The 20,807-nt window shown below is 41.3% G+C and overlaps 3 protein-coding genes across 3 annotated transcripts; 2 read left to right on the plus strand and 1 right to left on the minus strand.

The window, feature by feature from the left end:
* Positions 1-333: 333 nt before the first annotated feature.
* On the plus strand, positions 334-3,281 carry LOC136424473 (uncharacterized). The gene is made up of 3 exons (XM_066413081.1): positions 334-1,183; positions 1,581-2,160; positions 2,661-3,281. Exons 1-3 carry the CDS (start codon positions 924-926, stop codon positions 2,859-2,861), a joined length of 1,041 nt encoding a protein of 346 aa, XP_066269178.1. The 5' UTR covers positions 334-923; the 3' UTR covers positions 2,862-3,281.
* Positions 3,282-4,373: 1,092 nt separating this feature from the next.
* Positions 4,374-11,338, minus strand: LOC136424723 (uncharacterized sodium-dependent transporter YocR-like). The gene is made up of 13 exons (XM_066413344.1): positions 11,086-11,338; positions 9,853-10,030; positions 9,041-9,224; positions 8,726-8,840; positions 8,077-8,278; positions 7,611-7,773; positions 7,104-7,238; positions 6,581-6,717; positions 6,118-6,209; positions 5,698-5,799; positions 5,349-5,404; positions 4,846-4,966; positions 4,374-4,598 (listed from the first exon to the last, which is right to left on the minus strand). The coding sequence occupies exons 1-13, from the start codon at positions 11,119-11,121 to the stop codon at positions 4,374-4,376; spliced, it is 1,746 nt and encodes a 581-aa protein (XP_066269441.1). The 5' UTR covers positions 11,122-11,338.
* Positions 11,339-13,081: 1,743 nt separating this feature from the next.
* LOC136424261 (very-long-chain (3R)-3-hydroxyacyl-CoA dehydratase 2-like) lies at positions 13,082-18,263 on the plus strand. The gene is made up of 7 exons (XM_066412791.1): positions 13,082-13,227; positions 14,566-14,695; positions 15,270-15,377; positions 15,918-16,039; positions 16,690-16,729; positions 17,196-17,334; positions 17,961-18,263. Exons 1-7 carry the CDS (start codon positions 13,112-13,114, stop codon positions 18,041-18,043), a joined length of 738 nt encoding a protein of 245 aa, XP_066268888.1. The 5' UTR covers positions 13,082-13,111; the 3' UTR covers positions 18,044-18,263.
* Positions 18,264-20,807: the final 2,544 nt, after the last annotated feature.

Raw genomic sequence — 20,807 nt, forward strand, 5'->3', positions numbered from 1 at the left:
CCAATCAAGAGGAGTTCAAATTGACTTTCTTAGGCTTCTAAGGGCGGCTGTGTACTCCAATGGCCAGTCATCTCCCAGCAAATATTCTCAATTGCCTAGGCCCTTTTTACGTTTCAAGACTAGCACGTGTTGAAAATCCCATAAGCCACCTTGTTGAATGGTTACCTTTACAAGAGTCATTAGTCCGAGCACACGTAAGCATATCTAGGTTAATTCCTTCACCCATAAGCATGTTTGTACGAGACTTAGCATGCAGCATATTCAGAAAAGCAGGTAGAATTTTTTTAAAGACAAACCAAAGTCAAAACTCTCATATACTCTAAAAGAAATATCAGGGTAATAACGACAAAAACAACGTGATGTTTTCCCCTTAGCCCACCTTTTAAGTGCACAACTGGCACTTTCTTGTTATGAATGTTAATCCGATTAAGGGCGCAAATAGGGCCAACAAACTTCTAATGCTACCACTATTTGTTCAAGCCTTCAAACCTTGATGTTACTTTTTGTCGGCATTACTTCCCCGAATTTCATACATGTTAAAGAATAATGGGCGCAAACGTTCGCGAAATGCTTTTAAATCTTGGTCTTACGAAAGGTAATTGCGAAGGAAAGGTGGTCTTTGACCGATTGATCTTGTTAATGTCACTCCTGAATCGTTTGACCAATGGTATCCATGACGACCATTAAGGCCGCCACCGCTTGCTGTGTGTGAAGAATAGAAGCTTAACGCTTAATTGCAAAATAAAAAGGGCTTGTTTGCTAGTCACCACTACCGTAGCGCGTTGCCAAGAAAGGCTCTTCTGGCCTATTTTTCAAACGCCAACCCCTTTACCGAATGGTCAAGTCTATACCCGATGAATTTTTCGTAAGATTTGGACAAGTACAAGTCATTGTAGGGGTGCACAGGTAATCAGCTCTTCCAAATGAGTTTTGAAGTCTACTATTGTATGGTTTTGTGTGATGACTTATACAATAGGCATGTAACCAAGCAGCAACTCAGTTTTTCGGACGCTTTAAGATTCGAGTATTCGGAAGTGACTGTGCCTGAAGGCGCTTTTCAGCATTGTTGTGAGAAAAATTGCTCTACATCTATGGAGATGGCTTCGTACAGACTACCGAGCATCATCAGAAGAAACACGGTACAAGTCCGAGTTCAGCCAGGGCGACCCGTACCAACCGAAAGGTAAAGATATCTTACACGTTCCAGAAAACGTTTTAACCAAGGTAAACCTCTTTATTTTCACTGTGGAGTTTTGCAAAATGGACCCAACGAATGTAATGTCATGTGCATGCAAGTATGAAGTGTGCACATTGTTTTGTAGAGAAAACCCTGAAGCTGTACGTGTGTAAGCGACATGTTTCCTTAAAAAAACATCGACTCCTGTCGAATAAGAACGTCATGGTATCTTAGTAATAGTCCAGTGTTCAGAAACACTTTTACATTTCTCGCCTTGTAAACATGGCAAAGATGCGCTAAAACCAGGCAACGATCAACAAGACTACACCTTTCTGACACATGACGAATGGCTGTAGTGGAAAGACCTTGTACCATATTTCTAACCCTTGTTGTTTCACCACAGGTTTCGCCCATTAGGCACGTTTCGTGGACGTGACTCTCTCCACAGCTCCATTTCCCGACGCCTTTTCGGCAAAGATCGGAACCGTTCGCCGACCGTCGACGAAATCACCGAACATGACGTCGAGGCGATGCGCCGAGCAGTCGAACTCGAACTGCTGACGTTCAACAAGTGGACCCGAGCGAACGACAAGTCCATGCCTCCCAAGAAAGACCACTTCTCCCTCATGTCCCGATTTGACCCCTGTCCGACCCGAGCTGTCACCCCTCTACCCGAGAGACGAGAGGACCCCAAACTGGGAACGAGACCGTGCCCTAAGGCAGACGACCCCAAACAGGAGTACTGCAGCATTTTGGGCGAGTACGCATGCACCGCCTGCACGAAGCAGAGGAAGAAGAAGAGGGTCACCTTCCGCCTGAATCAGAGCTATCCCAACTGGAACACCAATCCCAAGACCCTCTGCGCGCCGATCAAGACCGAACAGCTTCGAAGGGCGTTTCCAAGGCAACCGTCGTCCACGTCATTTTCGCGGGGAAACAAGGCGGACACAAAGGTCACCTCGAAGAACAAGATTCGAATCGAGGTACTCAAGACTAACAACAATTTCACATGTTTGCAGTGGTAGTAGAATAGTAAAAGAAAGGTCTTTGAACTGCCGTGTACACTCACCGTAATGACTGATAAATTTACTACTACATGTATTCGACCTTTTCAGTACTTTGCAACAGTTATTGCTGTCGGATAACACTATATGTGGACAAATGCACATTTCATCATACGTCGATGAAGGTTAGACATCCAAGGAGTAAGATACCAAAGATAATAGTTACTCAAGCTACTGGATAGTTTTGTAAACGGTCAGACGTTTCAGACAGCATTTGATGTCTTTCGCCAGAGTGTCCTGACCGTTTGAAAACTGTCCAGTTGTTTTATCAACTTTTATCTTGCGAAAATTAGTGCAATTTCTATTGAGTGAATGACATTAAAACAGTATACGCCTGTCTATAAGCGCGATTGAGACATTAGAGAATCACTTCCTCTCATCTGGATCTAAGATAGAAAATATACTCCTTCGGAATACAGGGTCGTCCGAAAAGCCAGCTTAAGCGGAGCAAGTGCTGCTGGGAAGGCCAGGTGACCGAGTACGAGGTGATGCAGCGCATGGCCGAGCAGAAGAAGGCATCATGGGAAGACGCGCCGAGGATTGTGGTCCCGACAGTGACGTCACGCCAGAGGACCGACAGCGAGGCTACCAGCGTGTTCGTGGCGCCTCCTATCGTGTAGGGGGTCTGCACGTGACGTCACGGTCGCCATCTTGGTTGGTTAAACTGTAAACTAATGTGGAACCATTGTAATGCTGCAAAAAACAATCGGTTTCTTTTTTAAGCAAAATGCCACGCTGCTTTATAGAATAGTGCATTATGGGAAGAGACGCGGTGGATCATGGTAGCAATTTACATATGCATTCTGAATATCTCTGCATTTTATGACGTCGACATACTAGACTTCAATGAGTTGCGACGTGATTCTTGGACGAGCAGTAAGGATGCTTGTCTAGCAAGCGAAAGGAAATCGCCGTTGGTCTATGCATGCACCATGACTGGCACGGGCTTACTTTTGAATACCATGAAAAGTGCTGTCAATTTGACCTTCTTGTACCTTTGCCACAGGCTTTTTAAAGAAACAGTTTGATTAACAGGTTGCTGCATTCCATTTTATATGCTGAAGAGCATATCTAATCTGATCAGATATATGCAATCACTGATGAATTGTATTGTTGCCCTTGTCCATGTCTAATTCCATTGTATTGCCTTTGTCAGCAGCAGGGCTAGCCCTTTGTAATAGCCACAGTCACAGGCTAGTAAGGCAGCCCTGGCTCACCCTCATAAAAGCAGGACCCCTATCGCTCGATTCGTTGGCTCGCTCGCTTAGGGGCCCTGCTCTTTAGCCCCGGTAGACACGGTTCTGGCCACGTTACTGACAGTTGCTCATGAATAATTAATGAGCTATCCTTATTTGGCACAATTTGGCGGTTAATTTGTTCTGAACCTAAAGTAACGATGTGAGACGTAACCTGATTGGTTGATAGCTTCCCAGCGTCCTTTGCGCTTTTGCTCTAGATGAGGTTTAGCAAACCCTCTGATTGGCTGAAGCTGTTTTGGTGGCGACGGTGCCAGAACCGTGTCTACCAGAGCTAAAGAGCAGGGCCCCACGCGAGCGAGCCCTTGAACGAATCGAGCGATAGGGGTCCTGCTTTTAGGAGGGTGCCCCGGCTGTGCGTGCTGAACAACCAAACCAGCTGCTCTTCGTTGCGAAGTTAAGACACTTAAACTCGAGCTCGTGCTTCCGAAATAAAAGGCCCATTCATAGAAGATTTGATCACGAGTTGAGTGTTTATTGTGAGAACAACTGACTCTGGTCAATGCTCTCAGGTTTCTTTACCATATACAGAAGGCTTCTGTAATCTAGAGCGTCGATTAAGTAAGTAGTCCACCATCAAATGAATGGACGCTATTGGAGAATGTTATGTGTATTGCATCTATTGCTTTGACACCTCAAATACTTCTTAAAGTTAAAGTGTCGAAGGATTTATCTTCCTCTTTTTTTTCCAAGCAACACTTGTATTCAGAAACGTTGCAATTTAGTTTCTATCCCTGAAATCGTCATGATGACCACACAAGCATATCAGCAAGCAGTAAATTCGGAACATTCGTAATACAGAATAACCAATAATTTTTCAAACCATAAATTAATCATAAGTTCAACGTTCCCTGAGAGCTGCAGCACGTTTGTGCTCTATAGTGAGTTGTATCCCGCGTTCTTAGCTTGAGAAGAGGAACTCAAATCTTCCAGACCAATTTGACCAGTCTCTTCCTTCCCTCCTTGTTTCCCTTTCCTACAACACCGGGTGAAGCTGTCATGACTGGCAGCAGCCACTGGCCTCCACCAACGCGAGATTTGCGGTTGGAAGAAACAAAGGATGACGTTGAATCCGACGAGAAGTATGAGGAGACCTGCCCACTGAAAATGACAACATGTAACGTTAGACACGTCGATGAAGGTCAGACATCCAAGTGATTTGTGATATATGATTTATTAGAATTGCAACGGCACAAGACACGTGGGGCACAGCTATTGCTGGTGTCGTGACCCACAACTAATACACCACAGAACACGTAGAAAACATATTCTGTGTAACCTATGAAACAGAAACAGAGGTAATAAGAAATACGTAAAAAAAACGTATGCAGAAAGTTAGATGTCTTACCTCAAGGATTGCCGTCATCAGCGTGTCGAGGCCGATCTCGTACCACGGCACGGTCTCTTTCTGCACGGTGTCAACAACCCACCACACGATAACAACCGTCCCCTCAACAGGCAGGACAAACCTGACCAAGAACAGGAGATAGTCCCGTCATTGTCATTATATATACTTCATTACGACGTTTATATCCGTATGCCTGTACTTAGCCCTGTAGGGTATGAGCATATAATGAAGGTTATCAATCATTTACTGTTTATTACGGAGATTCTTAGAATGACAATCGAAAAGAAGGGGTCTATACAAATAGGAAGCTTAAAACGAACTTAGCTAGAATCATAAATTTGTACTCATAATGCAAAATATGATTCGAAAAATATTCTAAAATCATGTAGCATGCAGATGTGGTGCCCTCTAATGATTGGTCAGAAAATCAAGTAACAGCAAAGGTCTTGATGCGCTTGTACACAATTTCCAAGTGCTTTATTCCATCTTTGATAGAAACTTACTTGACGAGCCATTCGTAGGCTTTGGGAACTTTCCAGTCACCACCCTCTGTGCCTGCCTGAAATAGAACGTTTCAAGACACAGCGTTATGAGATGGTACTTACTTGCTCTAAAGCCTTCTACAACATAGATATCAATCCCCAGAATATAATCATTGAAATAGAGATAGTCATATCAAAATAAATATAAAGCTTGTTAAGTGCCCAACCGTGGCAAATGGAAGCTTGCAACATTTCCGAAACGTCTTTAGTTAAATACTTCTGTTAGCATCAATTCTTGATATTCTGTGACCAAACTAGATCTTCAAGTGAATGATGATTGGCAATCATTCCAACGTAGTCAGTTATTTACCTGATTGACAAGGTTGGCTCTAAAGTCGGATGACCCGTATCTCCAGAACAAGTAGACTAACATCAGCCCTGAGAAGATTAGAGAAGCACCCCATACAAAATCCTAGAAAAGATAGAATCGTGTATTACATTAACATTCAGCACGACATATAACGTTACGTGCCAAAGGATTTATCTTTGCTACATGTAGAAGTACACTTTAGTAACATTCATGAAAAGTAGACTTATTAGGTCGAATTCCAGTGCTGAAGTAGCCAAAAATAAATACAAGATTTGCGTACAGTGCTGTATATGTTGCCTCTGTTGTGCCGATGAAATGTACAGTTCTATACAGAATATGAGAATTTAGAAGATTAACGTAGTTAGCCAGAGCTATGGTCTTGATACTATGTACAAAAACGAACGAATAAATCAGACATACCTGGTTTGCAAGAACCTTGGGGCTCAGGGCACTCGGGATGCCGAGAAGAAAAGACAATAGACTCAACAACACCACGGACACCTCTCTCTTCACTGTGGGGAAAGAAGGAAATATCGCACCGTCAAAAATTCAGTCCAATGTTTTCTTTTCTCTCCCTTTTTAGTGTCTTTGATAATGTACTAAATTCATTGACCTGAGACAAAAAGGAATTTTTTTTACATGCATTTGGGAAGTCGACTTTGTAAATCCAATTTGAATGATATCTTTCCATATGGAAACCTTTGATTTTCTTGGGAGAAGGCCGGGGTGATTCGTGATTATCAAGATGAGCAAAGGTTCTCTACAATGCCTCTACTCCCTCTGCCGGCATTAGAGAACATTGGCCCATTTTTCTGTAGTATAACGCCGGCTTAAGGAAACTGGTAAGTAAGAAACGAAGGAAGAGAAGACGAATGATACACACCTCCCAGATCCACAATGGGCTGCACTGATGTGTTGATCATGGTGACGTAACTGCTGACCCCCGCCATGGCTAACGCCAGGAAGAACAGGGAAGCGATGACGCGCCCTCCCGCCATGAAGGAGAACAGAATCGGCATCCTGGAGACGGGGGGAGGGGGGGGGGGTACCAAGAATAAACAAGGCAATCAGAGATGGCAAACTTCACCCCCTCAGATGGTGAGCGCCCCCTGGAAGACAATCCTAAAATTTCACCACAGAAACACACACAGTGACACACAAACAAACACACACACACACACACCCACACATACACACACAAACGCACACGCACACACACACACACACACACACACACACACACATACATACACACGAAAAAACCAACAAAACACACACACACACACACACACACACACACGCACATACGCACACACACAATTTTATCATTTGAATTGTTGAAATGACAGCTATATATTGCAAACACATCAAGTGTTATTGAACATTTGGTATAGGTACAGACTTACCAGATAAACGTTAGCCCTGTGTTCGCCGGTCCGTTCTCCTTGAGCAGTTTCACGGCTCCCCCTGCCGCGCCTCCCGGCTGCAGCTTAGCGTACATGGAGAAGACTGCAGCGAAAATCATCGCAGCGCTTATCAGACTGAAAAGAAGAGAAATCAAAGACGCCATATTAAATCAGAGGGGGGTCGGGGGGGGAGAGAGACTGAGAGAGACTGAGAGATAGATAGAGAAGGAAAGAGACTGAGAGATAGATAGAGACAGAAAGAGGGAGGGAGAGAGAGTTAAGGCTGTGAGAGAAAGAGAAAAAGGGAGAGAGAGAAAAAGGGAGAAAGAGACAGATAGAGACATTGAAAGAGAGGGAAATTACTTGTAATAGATCCACATACAGGTCTGAGTCTGTCAGCCAATTTATGGTGTTATCTATCACCATTCATGCTATTCAAGAACAAAATTACCATGGCCAACTACGAAGACAATACAAAATCAAAACCCATATCCAAAGACATCTCACCTGATTGCGTTGTTCGCCGTGGGAACGACCACGCCCATCTGTACCGCGCCTTGGTTGGCAGCCATGCTCGTTCCCAGGACGAGAAACTGGCCCCAACCTGCACTCGTGTCCACTGCATTCTGGGATAGAGCGTCCACCCACAGCCTTGGGCTTGTCAACATTTCTGCAAAAATGATTGTGACGTCATGATTTGTGTCGTCATATTTTGTGTAAAACAAAAGATAATGTAACGGTACGTACATACTGTACCTATATAATTAATTCTCATCGGGGCTTCTCCAGCTTAACTGTACTTGTTGCAATAAGAATTTCAACTTTTTAAAAGAAATGAACCATATTTTATAAAGATTCCCTCTTTTTGATTTTATGCTCCTGTTTATGTAATGTTTTCCAGCAAATATTCAATAAACTAACTCATCTAGATTGTATGCTCTTTTACGTGTAAATTTTGTTCAGGAAAACTTACCCCAGTCTGGTGTAAAGAGGTAAACGACCCCCTGCCAGGCACCGGTCAAGGTCAACGCCCAGATCAACACCACCAGAACGAGCACCAACAGGCCGGGGACCATGACCTTCATCACCAGTTCGATGCTTTTGACCCCCCTCCAGATGATAATGGCACATCCCAGGGTGATAACGAAATGGGTGGCAACAGGTAAACTACTTTCCTGAAAGGAGAACAAAGGTCACGTCACTCAGGTGACTTTGAAAGCATTTTCTATTGATCGGTCTGCCTACTCATCGGGATGATCCGTAGTGAGGGGGAGAAAGAGAAAGAGACAGGGAAAGAGAGAGAGTCAGAGAGAGAGAGAGAGAGAGAGAGAGCAACAGAGAGGGACACACACACAGACAGATGACAATAAAGGGAGAAAGAGAGAGACAAAGAAAGAGATAGAGACAGAAAGAGATAGAGAGCAAAAGATGCTCTACCCTGTGCCCACTGCTTCATGCAGGTTTGTGTTTTTTTCAAACAAAATTCCTTGAGTAAATTTACAATGCTCCGAGATCTTTAAATCTGACTCTTGTAAAATTTGCATTATCACCAACATTTGCATTTTTGCATCTACATACTATGCTCGATTAGAAAACATTGCCAATGAAATAGTACTACTTACATCGACGAATCCTCTCCAGATGGCCTGGCTCTCTTCCAATGTTGTCGGCAGTGGGAAGAACATGCAGTGGACCATGTAGAACAGTGTGTAGCCCACCAGTACACTGTAATAAGAGCTGGGGAAAACCACCATCGTCAAGATGCAGCTGACCAGAATCTACATAAATTTATAAATAGAATGGCTATTCTTTTCAGCGTTAAGGTAATCATATATACATAGGATAAATGTTTTCGTGCGAATGTTGCAGGTTCTACGGCCATGAGTAGATATATCTATAATTTCTTACAATCACTCATACAGTGTAAAACAACTTACCCAACCAAGAAATTTATCATGTTGATCCAGCAGCCCAACCACGTGGTTTTAACCCCCAGCAGTCTGTAGAAAGTCATCGGTGCTGCCTTCTTGGCGAACCGCCCGACGGCGTACTCCAGGATGATCAGTGGCATCGACCACAGGAACAGGAATGCGACCCAAACAAGTAAGAACTGCAAGCCTCCTGCAAACGATGCACAGAGAACGTGAATGAAGGTTAGACATCTAGGCACAACATTACACAAAATTAATTATCAATCAACCGAATGAATTCACTTCAAATGGAGTCAGACGTTTCCGACAGGATCCATATATCTTTCACAAGTGACTGAGAATAAGTCTGAAGACAAGCCAAGTACAAAGATGAGTCATATCATGAGTCATACCATATAATATGCACCCATGTATGCACAGTTTAGATACACAGCAGTGCATTATACTGGGGGACGTTAGGTTGGAGATCTTTTTGGACGTATCTTTTCATGGTGGCGAAATTATTTACCCTGGCAAAATCATGTTAGTGGATGTTACTAGTACGTCATCATGTCCTTCCCGCTGTTGTTGGCGACAATCCGGGGAAATCGCCATGCGTTCCCCGATCGACTCACGGCTTCTATTTGTTATCGGGTCCCGCGTTGATTTTAAGGGCGGGTTAGAATGATTCGGGGTCCTGGCCGGGCCCCAAAAAAGTCCTGCAGCCCCAGGGTGTCACACGGAGCCATGTAAGGGGCACGCCTGAAAGTGAAAAAAAGAGAAAAAAAAACAGCCCGCCCCCTTTTCCAATTATGACCTAAATGATCAATCACACCCACCGTTCTTTCCACTGTTGTTGGCAACCATCCGTGGAAACCGCCACACGTTCCCGGTCCCCACCGCGCACCCGATCGAAGTCAGCATTATCCCCAGCTTCGAGGAAAACTTGGGTTGTTCTAAAGAGCTCGACAGTTCAGACACCGGCGATTTTTCTTCTGATGAGGCATCGTTAGGTTGCTATTTACGTATAGAAAAGGGATACACACATAACGTTAGAACTGAGTAGCGGGTTCGAGCGATAGTGTGTAGTTAAGGGTGTGGAATTTACAGTGCAAAATGACAGTGCCTAAGCTTACTGTCCCATATTACATATAGTGCTAACGTTAGTGAATAGTTTCATCAGCTTGGTGAATCACTGAATAGAAAAGTTATTTTGTTCACAACCAAGTATGTACACGAGCCGACGTTTCGATGACTGTCTGTCATCTTTACCAGAGCAATACTGACTGGTTTACAGGTGTTACTGCTGAACAGTGCACTAGCTTTAATGCACTGTGAAGCATCATCAAAACATCGGCTCGTGTACCGCTTGGTTATGAATAGAATGTTTTTTATATTCAGTGATTCACCAACCTGATGAAACTATTCACTAACGTTAGCACTATATGTAATATTGGACAGTAATCTTAGCACTAGTCAAGTCAAGTTTATTGCACAACGATTGTAACAGGTACAATGTAAGGCAAAAATAAAATACTACTGGCTACTTATATCAAGCTACTAAAAGCTATAGGTAGGTTCTATGCTATACAATGGTTAGGTTCTAGGCTGTACAATGCTCCATTTCAAACTACATGAAGGCACTATCTATATAATATTGACAGAGGTAGATGATATCAACAGGAGATACAATAGGGAGTCGTATATGTCAATTATACAAATACATGATGAGGAGATGAATGTCTTATACAATCAAATCGCTATTTCACGGATTCTTTTTTGCATAGATGTATAGATAAATTGGCCTAGATATACTTGACACTGTCAGCGTAAATTTCCCCCTCCTCAGACTACACAATATCACTCAAACCCACTGAAAACTATTATTTGTGCAGCGTCGGGGATACAAAACAAAGCTTCTTTAGTGTACTATATGTTGTACACCTTTTTGTTTAAATCTTTGCACGTAAGAATTCACGTAATACACTGAGACCGAACCGAATCACTACAAGTTCTTGGAGATTTATAGCAATTTATAGTATAGAAACAAACAAAGTTTGATCAAAACCAACCTTCTCAACGAGTAGAGTTCTCTCGGTTTCCGTCATTTTCTTTTACCGACTCGTAGTTTCTGTATTGTTTCAGCTTCAAGAACACACTAGCAGTGGTCGATCCCTCATATTAAAGGATGCATATTGTAGAAGTCACAACCAAATATTACACTAAATGTGGATTAAAAAACGAGAGGTCAGACACGTTATAAAAACCGTAGTAGTCTGCTCTAGCGCTTAGGGCTGTCTTCGGCGGGGCAGTGGGGTAACAGTGAGATCTAACCGGTTCTCTGGAGTCAATCAAAAGAGACCACTTAATAATTATAATATTATAATGAGGTGAATTCAATGAAGCTACCCAGTCCAACCACATCCACCAGAATGCCTTCAAAGCTTCTTCTTCTTCCGTTCCAAACAAATAAGGTCAATGACCTGGATGTGACAGCTGACACCGTGACACTGTGGTGTTCGATTATGTCATGCAACGTTAGCAAGCCATTTGTTACAGAACAGAGCTCGAGGTTTTTTAAAATTGTTATGTGGTTGTGCTTCAATTGAGTATGAATAAACCACTATGATACTAGTACATGTACATGTAGTACATTGTTTAATAGGCAAGACAAATGCTTGCAAAACCTTTCTGGTTCTCTTTTCGTCCTTCCAGACAAAAAACACGTACTAAACATGCGTATCACTATGAAAAGCCTCAAGAACATGCATAAAAGAGGGCCTGCATGCCCCTTTTCCGTAAGGCGTAATCAGGCCGTTTTAGACTTCGTAATCCGTAATCAGCCACCCAAAATCAACGTAATTCGTAATCAGTACATTGGCCGTAACGCGTAATTGGTCACTTTGATTCTACGTAAAACGTAGGCAATTACCTTTATGCAACGTAAAACGTAATCTACTAGCAAAACGTAGGCTTATTTCCAGCATAGTCTCCCGGCAAAGTTGCCCCTCAAGATGCAGGAAATAGCATTTCAGAGGGTAAAGATCTCAAAATTTTCCCGTGAAACATGCGCCTAGACCCACTTAGTATTGTCGCGCCTCTGGTAAAAAATATGTTCTGAGGGCGTCGCCCCCAAATATCAAGCTGGAATCATTGTGTATTTTTCAATCAAAGAGATGCCATAAAACATAGCTTAGATTACCAGCCAAATGTGCCCCTAAAAATGCAGGAAATAGCGTTTCAAAGGGTAAAGATTTCAAAATTTTCTCGAGGTGCATGCCCTCGGGCCCACCGGCGATTGTTGCATGTACGCCTCCGGCAAAAATATGTCAGGAGGGCAAACAATCTAGCAGAAACCCTTGTGTACTTTTCACTATGAGTGCAGATATTGCCCCTCAAAATGTATTTGAGCGGGTCGAGATTTTACAATTTTCCCGGGTATTCTCTCGGATCCCGGCGCCTACAATCGCCGGGCCGCTCCGACGCGATATATGTCGGGACTCGGGGCATCGCGCACCATACCATTAAACTCTTGTATATTCTTTTTACTTATAGATATGTCATCAAACATAGCTTAGTGTAACAGCAAAATTTGGCACTCAAAATCAAGGTTATAGCATTGCAGGGGGTCAAGAGTTTCAAAATTTTCCCGGACCGTGGTCAATGTACGTTCGAATTCAGCAATATCTTGCTGTCCCCTCCCATACGAAATTCCCTGCCGCCGTCACGGCTACTCATTATAGTTACTAGTACGGTTTAGTTTGGTCATCAACAGATTCATTGTCACCACAATAAATATAAAAATTAATAATTTTGATGTAGAACTAGATAGTTGAATCATGCGTTAAGTGTTTAAGTCGGTTGGAAAGCCTCATGATTTAACGTAATTCGTAATCAGCTCTGAAAATTTAACGTAATTCGTAATCGGCGGCAAAAATTTAACGTAATTCGTAATCACTACCCCCCCATGCAGGCCCTCATAAAACACCGAGCCTTACCCTACATCTGCTTGGAGATAACTATGGGCGGATCGCTTCAGTTCGAAATTTCCCGCCATTTTGTTTGACCTTTCACCTCCACAGTTCCCTCTACACCATCATGGCGGCAGGTGGAAAAGCTGGGCCGAAGTCTCCTTCAAAACCTCGGGCCGTCCCGGGGCCAGGGCCTCTGGCGCACGGCTGGCTCGTTCTCTACAACATCGTGCTTACGGCAGGGTTAGTACAACCTTTCTGTGTAATTATTTGGTGTTTCGGACGTTCGGTTCTGTTGAAATGCGCTGTTACATGCGACCATATCAATATCATGAATAATTTGTTAACGGTACCATAATTTGAAAGACTTTGACCCCCAGGTCCCTTTCTTTGCACTGCAAAAACAAGCAAACTCTTGCAGTTTTACTCCAGTTTGGGACAATATTGCAAACCCTCCGAAAGAAATGCACAGCCCTTTTTTTAACGTTTTGGGTGCGATCCGTGCAGCTTAAATTTTTAATGAGGTCGCGATAAAATCTTTGTCCATAAACGTGGGAGTATGGTCACTGAAAAACCTGAATTCTACTTGTTGAAGAGTACACATGTACTTCACTTCATTTCACCTTTATTCCAGTAGGGAATGGTAATTTTTTTTCTTCTATTTTAGACTCTAGATAGCGTAAACGATCGCATAGTTTACTAGCTAGTGACACCCATGGACTTGGGCGGGGCAAAAGGGGCGTGGCTACAGTCATGGCATATCTGCATATTTACGACGACTTTTACTGAACTATCTTCAAAGTAAACATCTAGAATCGTACCTAAATAGCATATAAATATATGTTTGTAGAGTAGATAGCAAATTTTACATATGGAAAGTGATATTTTGGTCTGAGGATTTGATTGTTATTTTCTGAAACATTGACCTAGCGATGTGACATATCCTGTGCTTTTTCACCTTGACTCCTTCTCCAATGACGTGTGTTTAGTGTCAGTGTACATTCCCGAGATTTCACTCTGTTATCAGATAGGCTTGTTTACGTTGTGAGGGTGGTGTGGAAGGGATTGGCCTCGATACCGGGACACATTGGCTCACATGTAACATCAACTAACATAATCCCACCAGGGTACTTAATTCCACCACCCAAAAAAGATACAATGGTACCCAGGGTAATCCTTTGTTGGTAGATTAAGTCCTAATGTATGTGTACATGATCAGGCCAAAGATAGTTTCATCCTCAGCCATACCTGCAATGGTGCAGCCCCCAGAGATCTGATGTTTGTACATTGTTGTACCTTACAGGTGGATAGCAGTTCTGTATGTGTACATTGTGCATGTGCTAAACAACCCCAGCCCCAGAGATCTGATGTTTGTACATTGTTGTACCTTACAGGTGGATAGCAGTTCTGTACGTGTACATTGTGCATGTGCTGAATAACCCCAGCCCACCTGAGAGATCTGATATTTGTACATTGTTGTACCTTACAGGTGGATAGCGGTTCTGTATGTGTACATTGTGCATGTGCTGAATAACCCCAGCCCCCAGAGAGCTGATGTTTGTACATTGTTGTACCTTACAGGTGGATAGCGGTTCTGTACGTGTACATTGTGCATGTGCTGAATAATCCCAGCCCACCAGAGGTGTACTCAGGGATATACGACAGTGTGGAGGTGGTGCTGAAGGTGTTCCAGTCCCTTGCCTTGCTGGAGGTGAGGAAAAAAATTAGTAGATCATTGGGTATACAGTAGATAATGTGACATGTAGTACTACTTTTCATTAGTTTACTCTAGGCATAGGCACATACTAGTAGCTCACTAGCTGAGTGTTTTTTTTCTGTTCTTCTTTAATTTGAGAGGAAACGTTCTGTTTTTTTCTTTTCTGATTTATATCTTATCTGCTAGACACAAACATTCAACACTAGCTGACTGTTGATGATTTTTGATGAAAATATATGATACTGTAACGTTAACTTGAAATCATGACAGGGCAAAGATACATTTCCCATGCATTACTACTGTAACTCTACTACAGACTGACTACAAGTGTAGTTTCAACTGCAAACTTAAATCACTGCAGAAACCTAACAGATTGACTGCATGTACAGCAAAGTTATGCATGTTTATGTTTTGAGTCTGACACAGGGTGACTTTACAACAGGATTGGTCTTTTTGGTCACTACTACTGATCACTACTACCAAGCAATTCTTTAAAAGGTCATATTTTTATAGAAGGTGTAATGTGTTGTTCTTGTTGTCCCTTCGCAAATGTTACCTGTGTGTTTAGATCGTGCACGCGGCGCTGGGTATCGTCCCCTCCAACGTCCTACTGACGGCGTTCCAAGTCTTCTCCAGGGTGTTTCTGTTGTGGGGCGTGGCACATCCTTTTAAGGAGGTACTGTACATGTACATGCCAATCTGTAAACAATCTGCCAATCTGTAAACACTCTGTTTTTGTGGTGCTCTATTAGTTTACTGTTTATGGTTGAAAACATTCTGTAGTACAGCTGTAATAATGTACATGTATTTGGCAATTGCATATTTGCGGTGTCTTATAGATTCATGGTGAAGAAGTCAGCATGAAAACGGCAAAAATAAAACCACTGCAAACAATGTTGAACAAAAATGTACTTTGTGTTGGAAAAAGTTGTTTTTCAGGCTGTATAGGGCTACTTTGCAGAATATTGCAGAATGTTCTGCACTTTCTTAAGGCATAGACTAGTCTGGGTGCCAACTATCGTAGGACTACAGTTATACAATAGATTTTCCATATGTTTTGGTATGAGACAAGTCTGGATATGAGCCTATGCATGCTTGGCTGCTGTATGTATATTTTGTAGCTTTGAATGTACATTTTGTAGCTTTGTTTGTACATTTTGTAGCTTTGTATGTACATTTTGTAGCTTTGTAACAGATGTTGTGTATATTTTACCAGGCCCAGACCAGCCTGGGTATGAGCCTGTGCATTGCTGCCTGGACCATCACAGAGATCATCCGGTACTCTTTCTACACCTTCGCTCTGCTCAAAATGAAGCCCTACGTCCTACAGTGGTGCAGGTGAGGTATTATACACACAGCTACAGCCCAACCTGTCTATAAGTGTCGCTCAAGTTATCTGAAGAAATTGGTTATACTCAAAGAAGATAGGTGGCCACTATGTCGACATGATTGTTAATACGTATGTCAATTGGAAAAATATATAAAGAACCATGCACCAAAAATTGGTCACACTGGTACTGATTTGACTGTATATTCAGGGCTTGAAGTACCATCTGGGTAAAAAGCAAATTACCAGGTAGTGCTGGTAAAATGGGGGCTGTGAAGGTGTTTCTGATTACCACTAGTCCACAAACTGAATATACAACATTGAAAGAGTTTTGTTTGTTGTACTGATAGTGTAACAGTGTGGTTTGAGTGCCACTTACAGACCAGTCTAACTGGTCCAGACCTTTTAGCCTAGTGGTAAGTGCGTTGGATTTCTGAGCTGGCGGCCCAGGTTCCATTCCCGGGGGACTGTAACTTGTGCGTTTCAGTGGTTCCCACACTAAGGAATTGAATCTGGGCCTTGGCGGTGAGAGCTCCAAATTTCTTTCAAATTGTTACAGTGGGATCCTTAAATTCCTTTTTTTCATGATATTGAAAGAAAATGAATGGCACCCCGTTGTAAGTCTTAAGCAATGACATTATGTTATCTTCTTTCCTACCAGATATACGTTCTTCATAGTGCTGTACCCAATTGGTGTGTCTGTAAGTACGATGTTCTCACTTACATACTAGATTCTTTAGACACCTCTACTTACAGTTTCCATACATGGCATTCCTGGCTAGACGCTGTTTATTTGGGAAATGCATTTTTAAAACATGATAAAGTCATTGTTTTAGGGCATCTTCCATTCAGTGGACTTTATCTTGTACATGATTTTAGTTCGTTCCTAGCAGTGCTTGAAGTCGAATACATCTCTTCTGCTACAATACCAACATTTTGAGTCTAGTACTTACTAAACCAACAAAGCACTCAGCAATTATCATGAAATCATATTGGTGGCTGTGGTATCAGGTCACAAGATTTGTTTTTGAATTATGTCTTATATCTCTATCAGTATCAATAAACTGTCATGCATCTTGTGAGTTTTTTAGGTACATTTAAGTTATAGCTGTATAAAATTTATGCAAACTTGGAAGATCTAAAGGCACTTCCATCCTGTTCCAATAGGGGGAGCTGCTAGCCATCTACAGTGCCCTAACACCGGCTGCTGAGCAGAAGGCATTCTCCCTGGAGATGCCCAACCCTCTCAACTTCTCCTTCTACTACCACTACTTCCTGGTGGGAGGCATGCTCACTTACATACCAGGTAAGTACACAGTTTGCTCATTTTAAGATTTATATATAGCTCGGACATGTGGTAAGGGATTGCGTTTGTCGTTTCGGATGGTGACGTAAAGCCGGCGGCCCCGTGTATGAGGGAGCTTCAGGCATTAGCCTCAAGCGTCAAACCTCTGCACGTAAAAGAACCCAACACACCTATCGAGAAGAGTAGGGGTGACCCGGTGTGCTTGGCCAAAAACGCGAGCCGTGGCAAAGCTTCATTGCACTATTAGCTCAGTTTGAGGTTTGACCGCTTTGTTAAGCAGTGAGTCATGTTTCAATACCCTGGAAAAATAGTACCCTACTAAAGCTCCTTTTTTTTGTATGCCTCCTTTAGTCAAGTTTCCCTTGCTGATACAATATTTACCATTCTTTCTGGAGTTCAGCAAAATTCAGTCATACAAATACTGGTATCAAAATGTAGAACAAAATTTACTTTTGAATGAACAGAACACTTCACTAAGTCTCATCCCAAACTGCATACTCTCTTGTAGAGTAGTTTTGTTTCCAAGAATGGTTTTGAAGTAATAGTTACCACATCATGTATCTTATACAATTGCTATCTTATACAATTGTGTAATGAAGTTCTCATCTGCTTTTTTGTCTTTGCAGTTTTCCCCCAGTTGTATTTCCACATGGTCCGACAGCGCAGAAAGATAATCGGTGGTGTCACCAAGGTGGTCAAGAAGGAATAAAAAGAAACCTACTCATTGATTTAACCTTATTCCTGCTGACATGACTTTCTAGCTCCAAATTTGTACTGGTTACAGGGTTAAGCAGCAGAGAGAAGGATAAAAACTAGACAGTGAAAAGTAATTTTGCCAAAAACATTGTGTTCAAGACTGTGCAAGATTGTTAAGAAGTTGTTACTCAAGAATGTAACGATTAGCACAAATAACTCCTAGTACTTCAATGTAATAAGTTGAATTTGGACAATAGTGATACCAATGTATGTGATGATGGCTGTGAGTTGTGTAAAAAGCATGTCATCTTGCAGATAAGTAACAAATTGATAGAATGTGCTAAATATAAATTCTATATGTAATTCCAGACTACTTAAAAAGAATATTAGTCTTTTCCAATGTAGCCTTTAGCTTTCTTAACTAAGATATCAATGTGTACCATGATAATGAGATGATAAGTGGTTAAAATCATTATGGTCAGTTTTAAATGCTGAAAAGTTTCACATTTGCTTAGATGTGTCAGGAATCAAATACCGTTGATGCCAGCTTTTGTACCTCGGAAGGCTTACCTAGATTTTGCTAGTTTAGATGATTGAGGCTATGCTTATTTCTGCATACTTTATGAATATAGATTTTACAAGTTTTGCTTGAAGGCCAAGTGTGATTTTACAAGATTATCCTGGCTCGGAGAATGGACCAATTAATAATTTGCAATTTCATTTTTTAAAAATTTAAAGATATATTTGTTGTACCATTTTTTTTAGTTTTAACATATCGTAAGATTAAAGCATACATTTTGTAGTTTTGAAATGATATGAAAATGCAGTCGTGATAGTGATATTATATCAAGTTTCAGAGCAAGCGACTTTATTACATTTTTAAGTTGCAGATGATGTTTATTGTTGACATCCTTTTGAAAGGTTGATTTGAAGCTCAGGCATCAGGTAATTAATGTCTTGTTGCTATTGTATGACCTGCTTTGTCGAATTTGAATACATATCTTTGTCGAGATCATCTGCGTTATTGATTGTTCTTTTGAGTGAACCGATGCTAATGATTTCCTACGATTATTGTAGTCACTGTGGTGATACAAGTATAAAGGCCAGGTTGTAACTAAAGCTGTTCATGTCCTTGGTGCTGAATAGGCTTTCCTCTCCCCTTTTAAAAGCTCTTTTAACAGCTCACAAAATACAAATGTCATCTTAATGTGAACCAATCAGCATCATAGATACATCCATCATTATGACTTTATGAGCCTCAGCATTATGGATCAAAAGCGACTTCTAGCAGACAGTGAAATTATTGCTGCAGCAGCAAATATCATCCAGCGCGACTGCAATAATGATTTGGATCGCCAGAGGCCCTCACTGACTTTCTGGAAAAAGGAGAAGAATTAAAGATCTAAGTTTCAGAATCAATAATTCGGTTCTACCAACATTTGTACAACACAACAGTAATATTTTTAGACTGATTTTCCAACAGCCGTTAAAGCAATACACTGGCACAATTTGATTTTACATAAAATTTTATTGACCAATCACAATATTCTGCAGATATCTGTATATATTACTAATAATTTTGGAATGAGTCTTGATTAAATTAACATCTAACATTTAAATATTAACCACTTTATGACAACGTAACCCAAGGTTCAAGTCTTCACATCAAAGACACATACATGACTTAAACTGAAACAGTTTTTCTTTGACAACATAGAACGTACACAAAATAGTCATACACAAATCTCACCACAAGACCAAAGTATAACCCCAAACACTTTTTGTGTGGCATATCCTTCCTTGGTTTCACATTCAAGTCTAAACAAGGTTCCCCTCTTTTGAAAGAAGCCCCTTTATTATGTATTGGTCATCTGTTAATGTCAAAAAATTTGTTGACTTACCCCAAAATATACAGAAAAGTCGTCACAACTCACAGAACAAAATTCATCACAAAATTGCACCAATGTATGTAACATTTCAAACAAAGTGTCCATCCCAAAATTGCAACATATTGCACTGCTACATTTTGTATTACCAACATGTTACCTTGATCTATAAGTGTTCATAAACACAATGTACACGTAATGGTACTTTCTCATAAACATACTCAAGCCTCCCATATATACACATAAATGGCATCAGATTAACTTTATCAGTACTTAACACTTATATAATAATACAATAAATTCCACTAATAATCAAGAATCCAATCACCATATCCAACAATGACAACATATACATAATATTATCTATAAAGCATAACTATGTAAACTTACATCATATAGTCCTGAAATTCATACATTTACAATAAGCAGTATATTACAAACAAGGAAAAAGGTGGGAAGCATAACATCAGCAGAAAGCTATAATAATCATAACATGATTGTCACATAAATTATTTTAGATCGAGAAATGAAAGATATTCATCAAGCAAGAGGAATGCTTTTTTTCAGTGAAGTATCAATGGAAAATTAACTTAAAGCCACTCACCCATTTGACATACACAGTCATGTATAAATGCACATCTTTTTGCCATTTTTTTACCTTTTCTGATACGTTCTTGATCTAGAGCTAAAAATCCATAATCAGACATGTACATGTAGTAAGAGCTCACTAGGGTAAAGAGTAGCATACTGATAAGCAACATAATGCTGTTAATATTAAGTTGCCTAATTATGATAAAAGACAGCCATACTTGCATGTAGAGTCCAACACACTGATGGAATTTTAGCTTTGGCACCGCAGCACAAAAGCTCTACCATACTGAGTCATAGATG

The sequence above is a fragment of the Branchiostoma lanceolatum genome, chromosome 18 (assembly GCF_035083965.1).
Source record: "Branchiostoma lanceolatum isolate klBraLanc5 chromosome 18, klBraLanc5.hap2, whole genome shotgun sequence".
In the NCBI taxonomy this organism is placed as follows: Eukaryota; Metazoa; Chordata; class Leptocardii; order Amphioxiformes; family Branchiostomatidae; genus Branchiostoma; species Branchiostoma lanceolatum.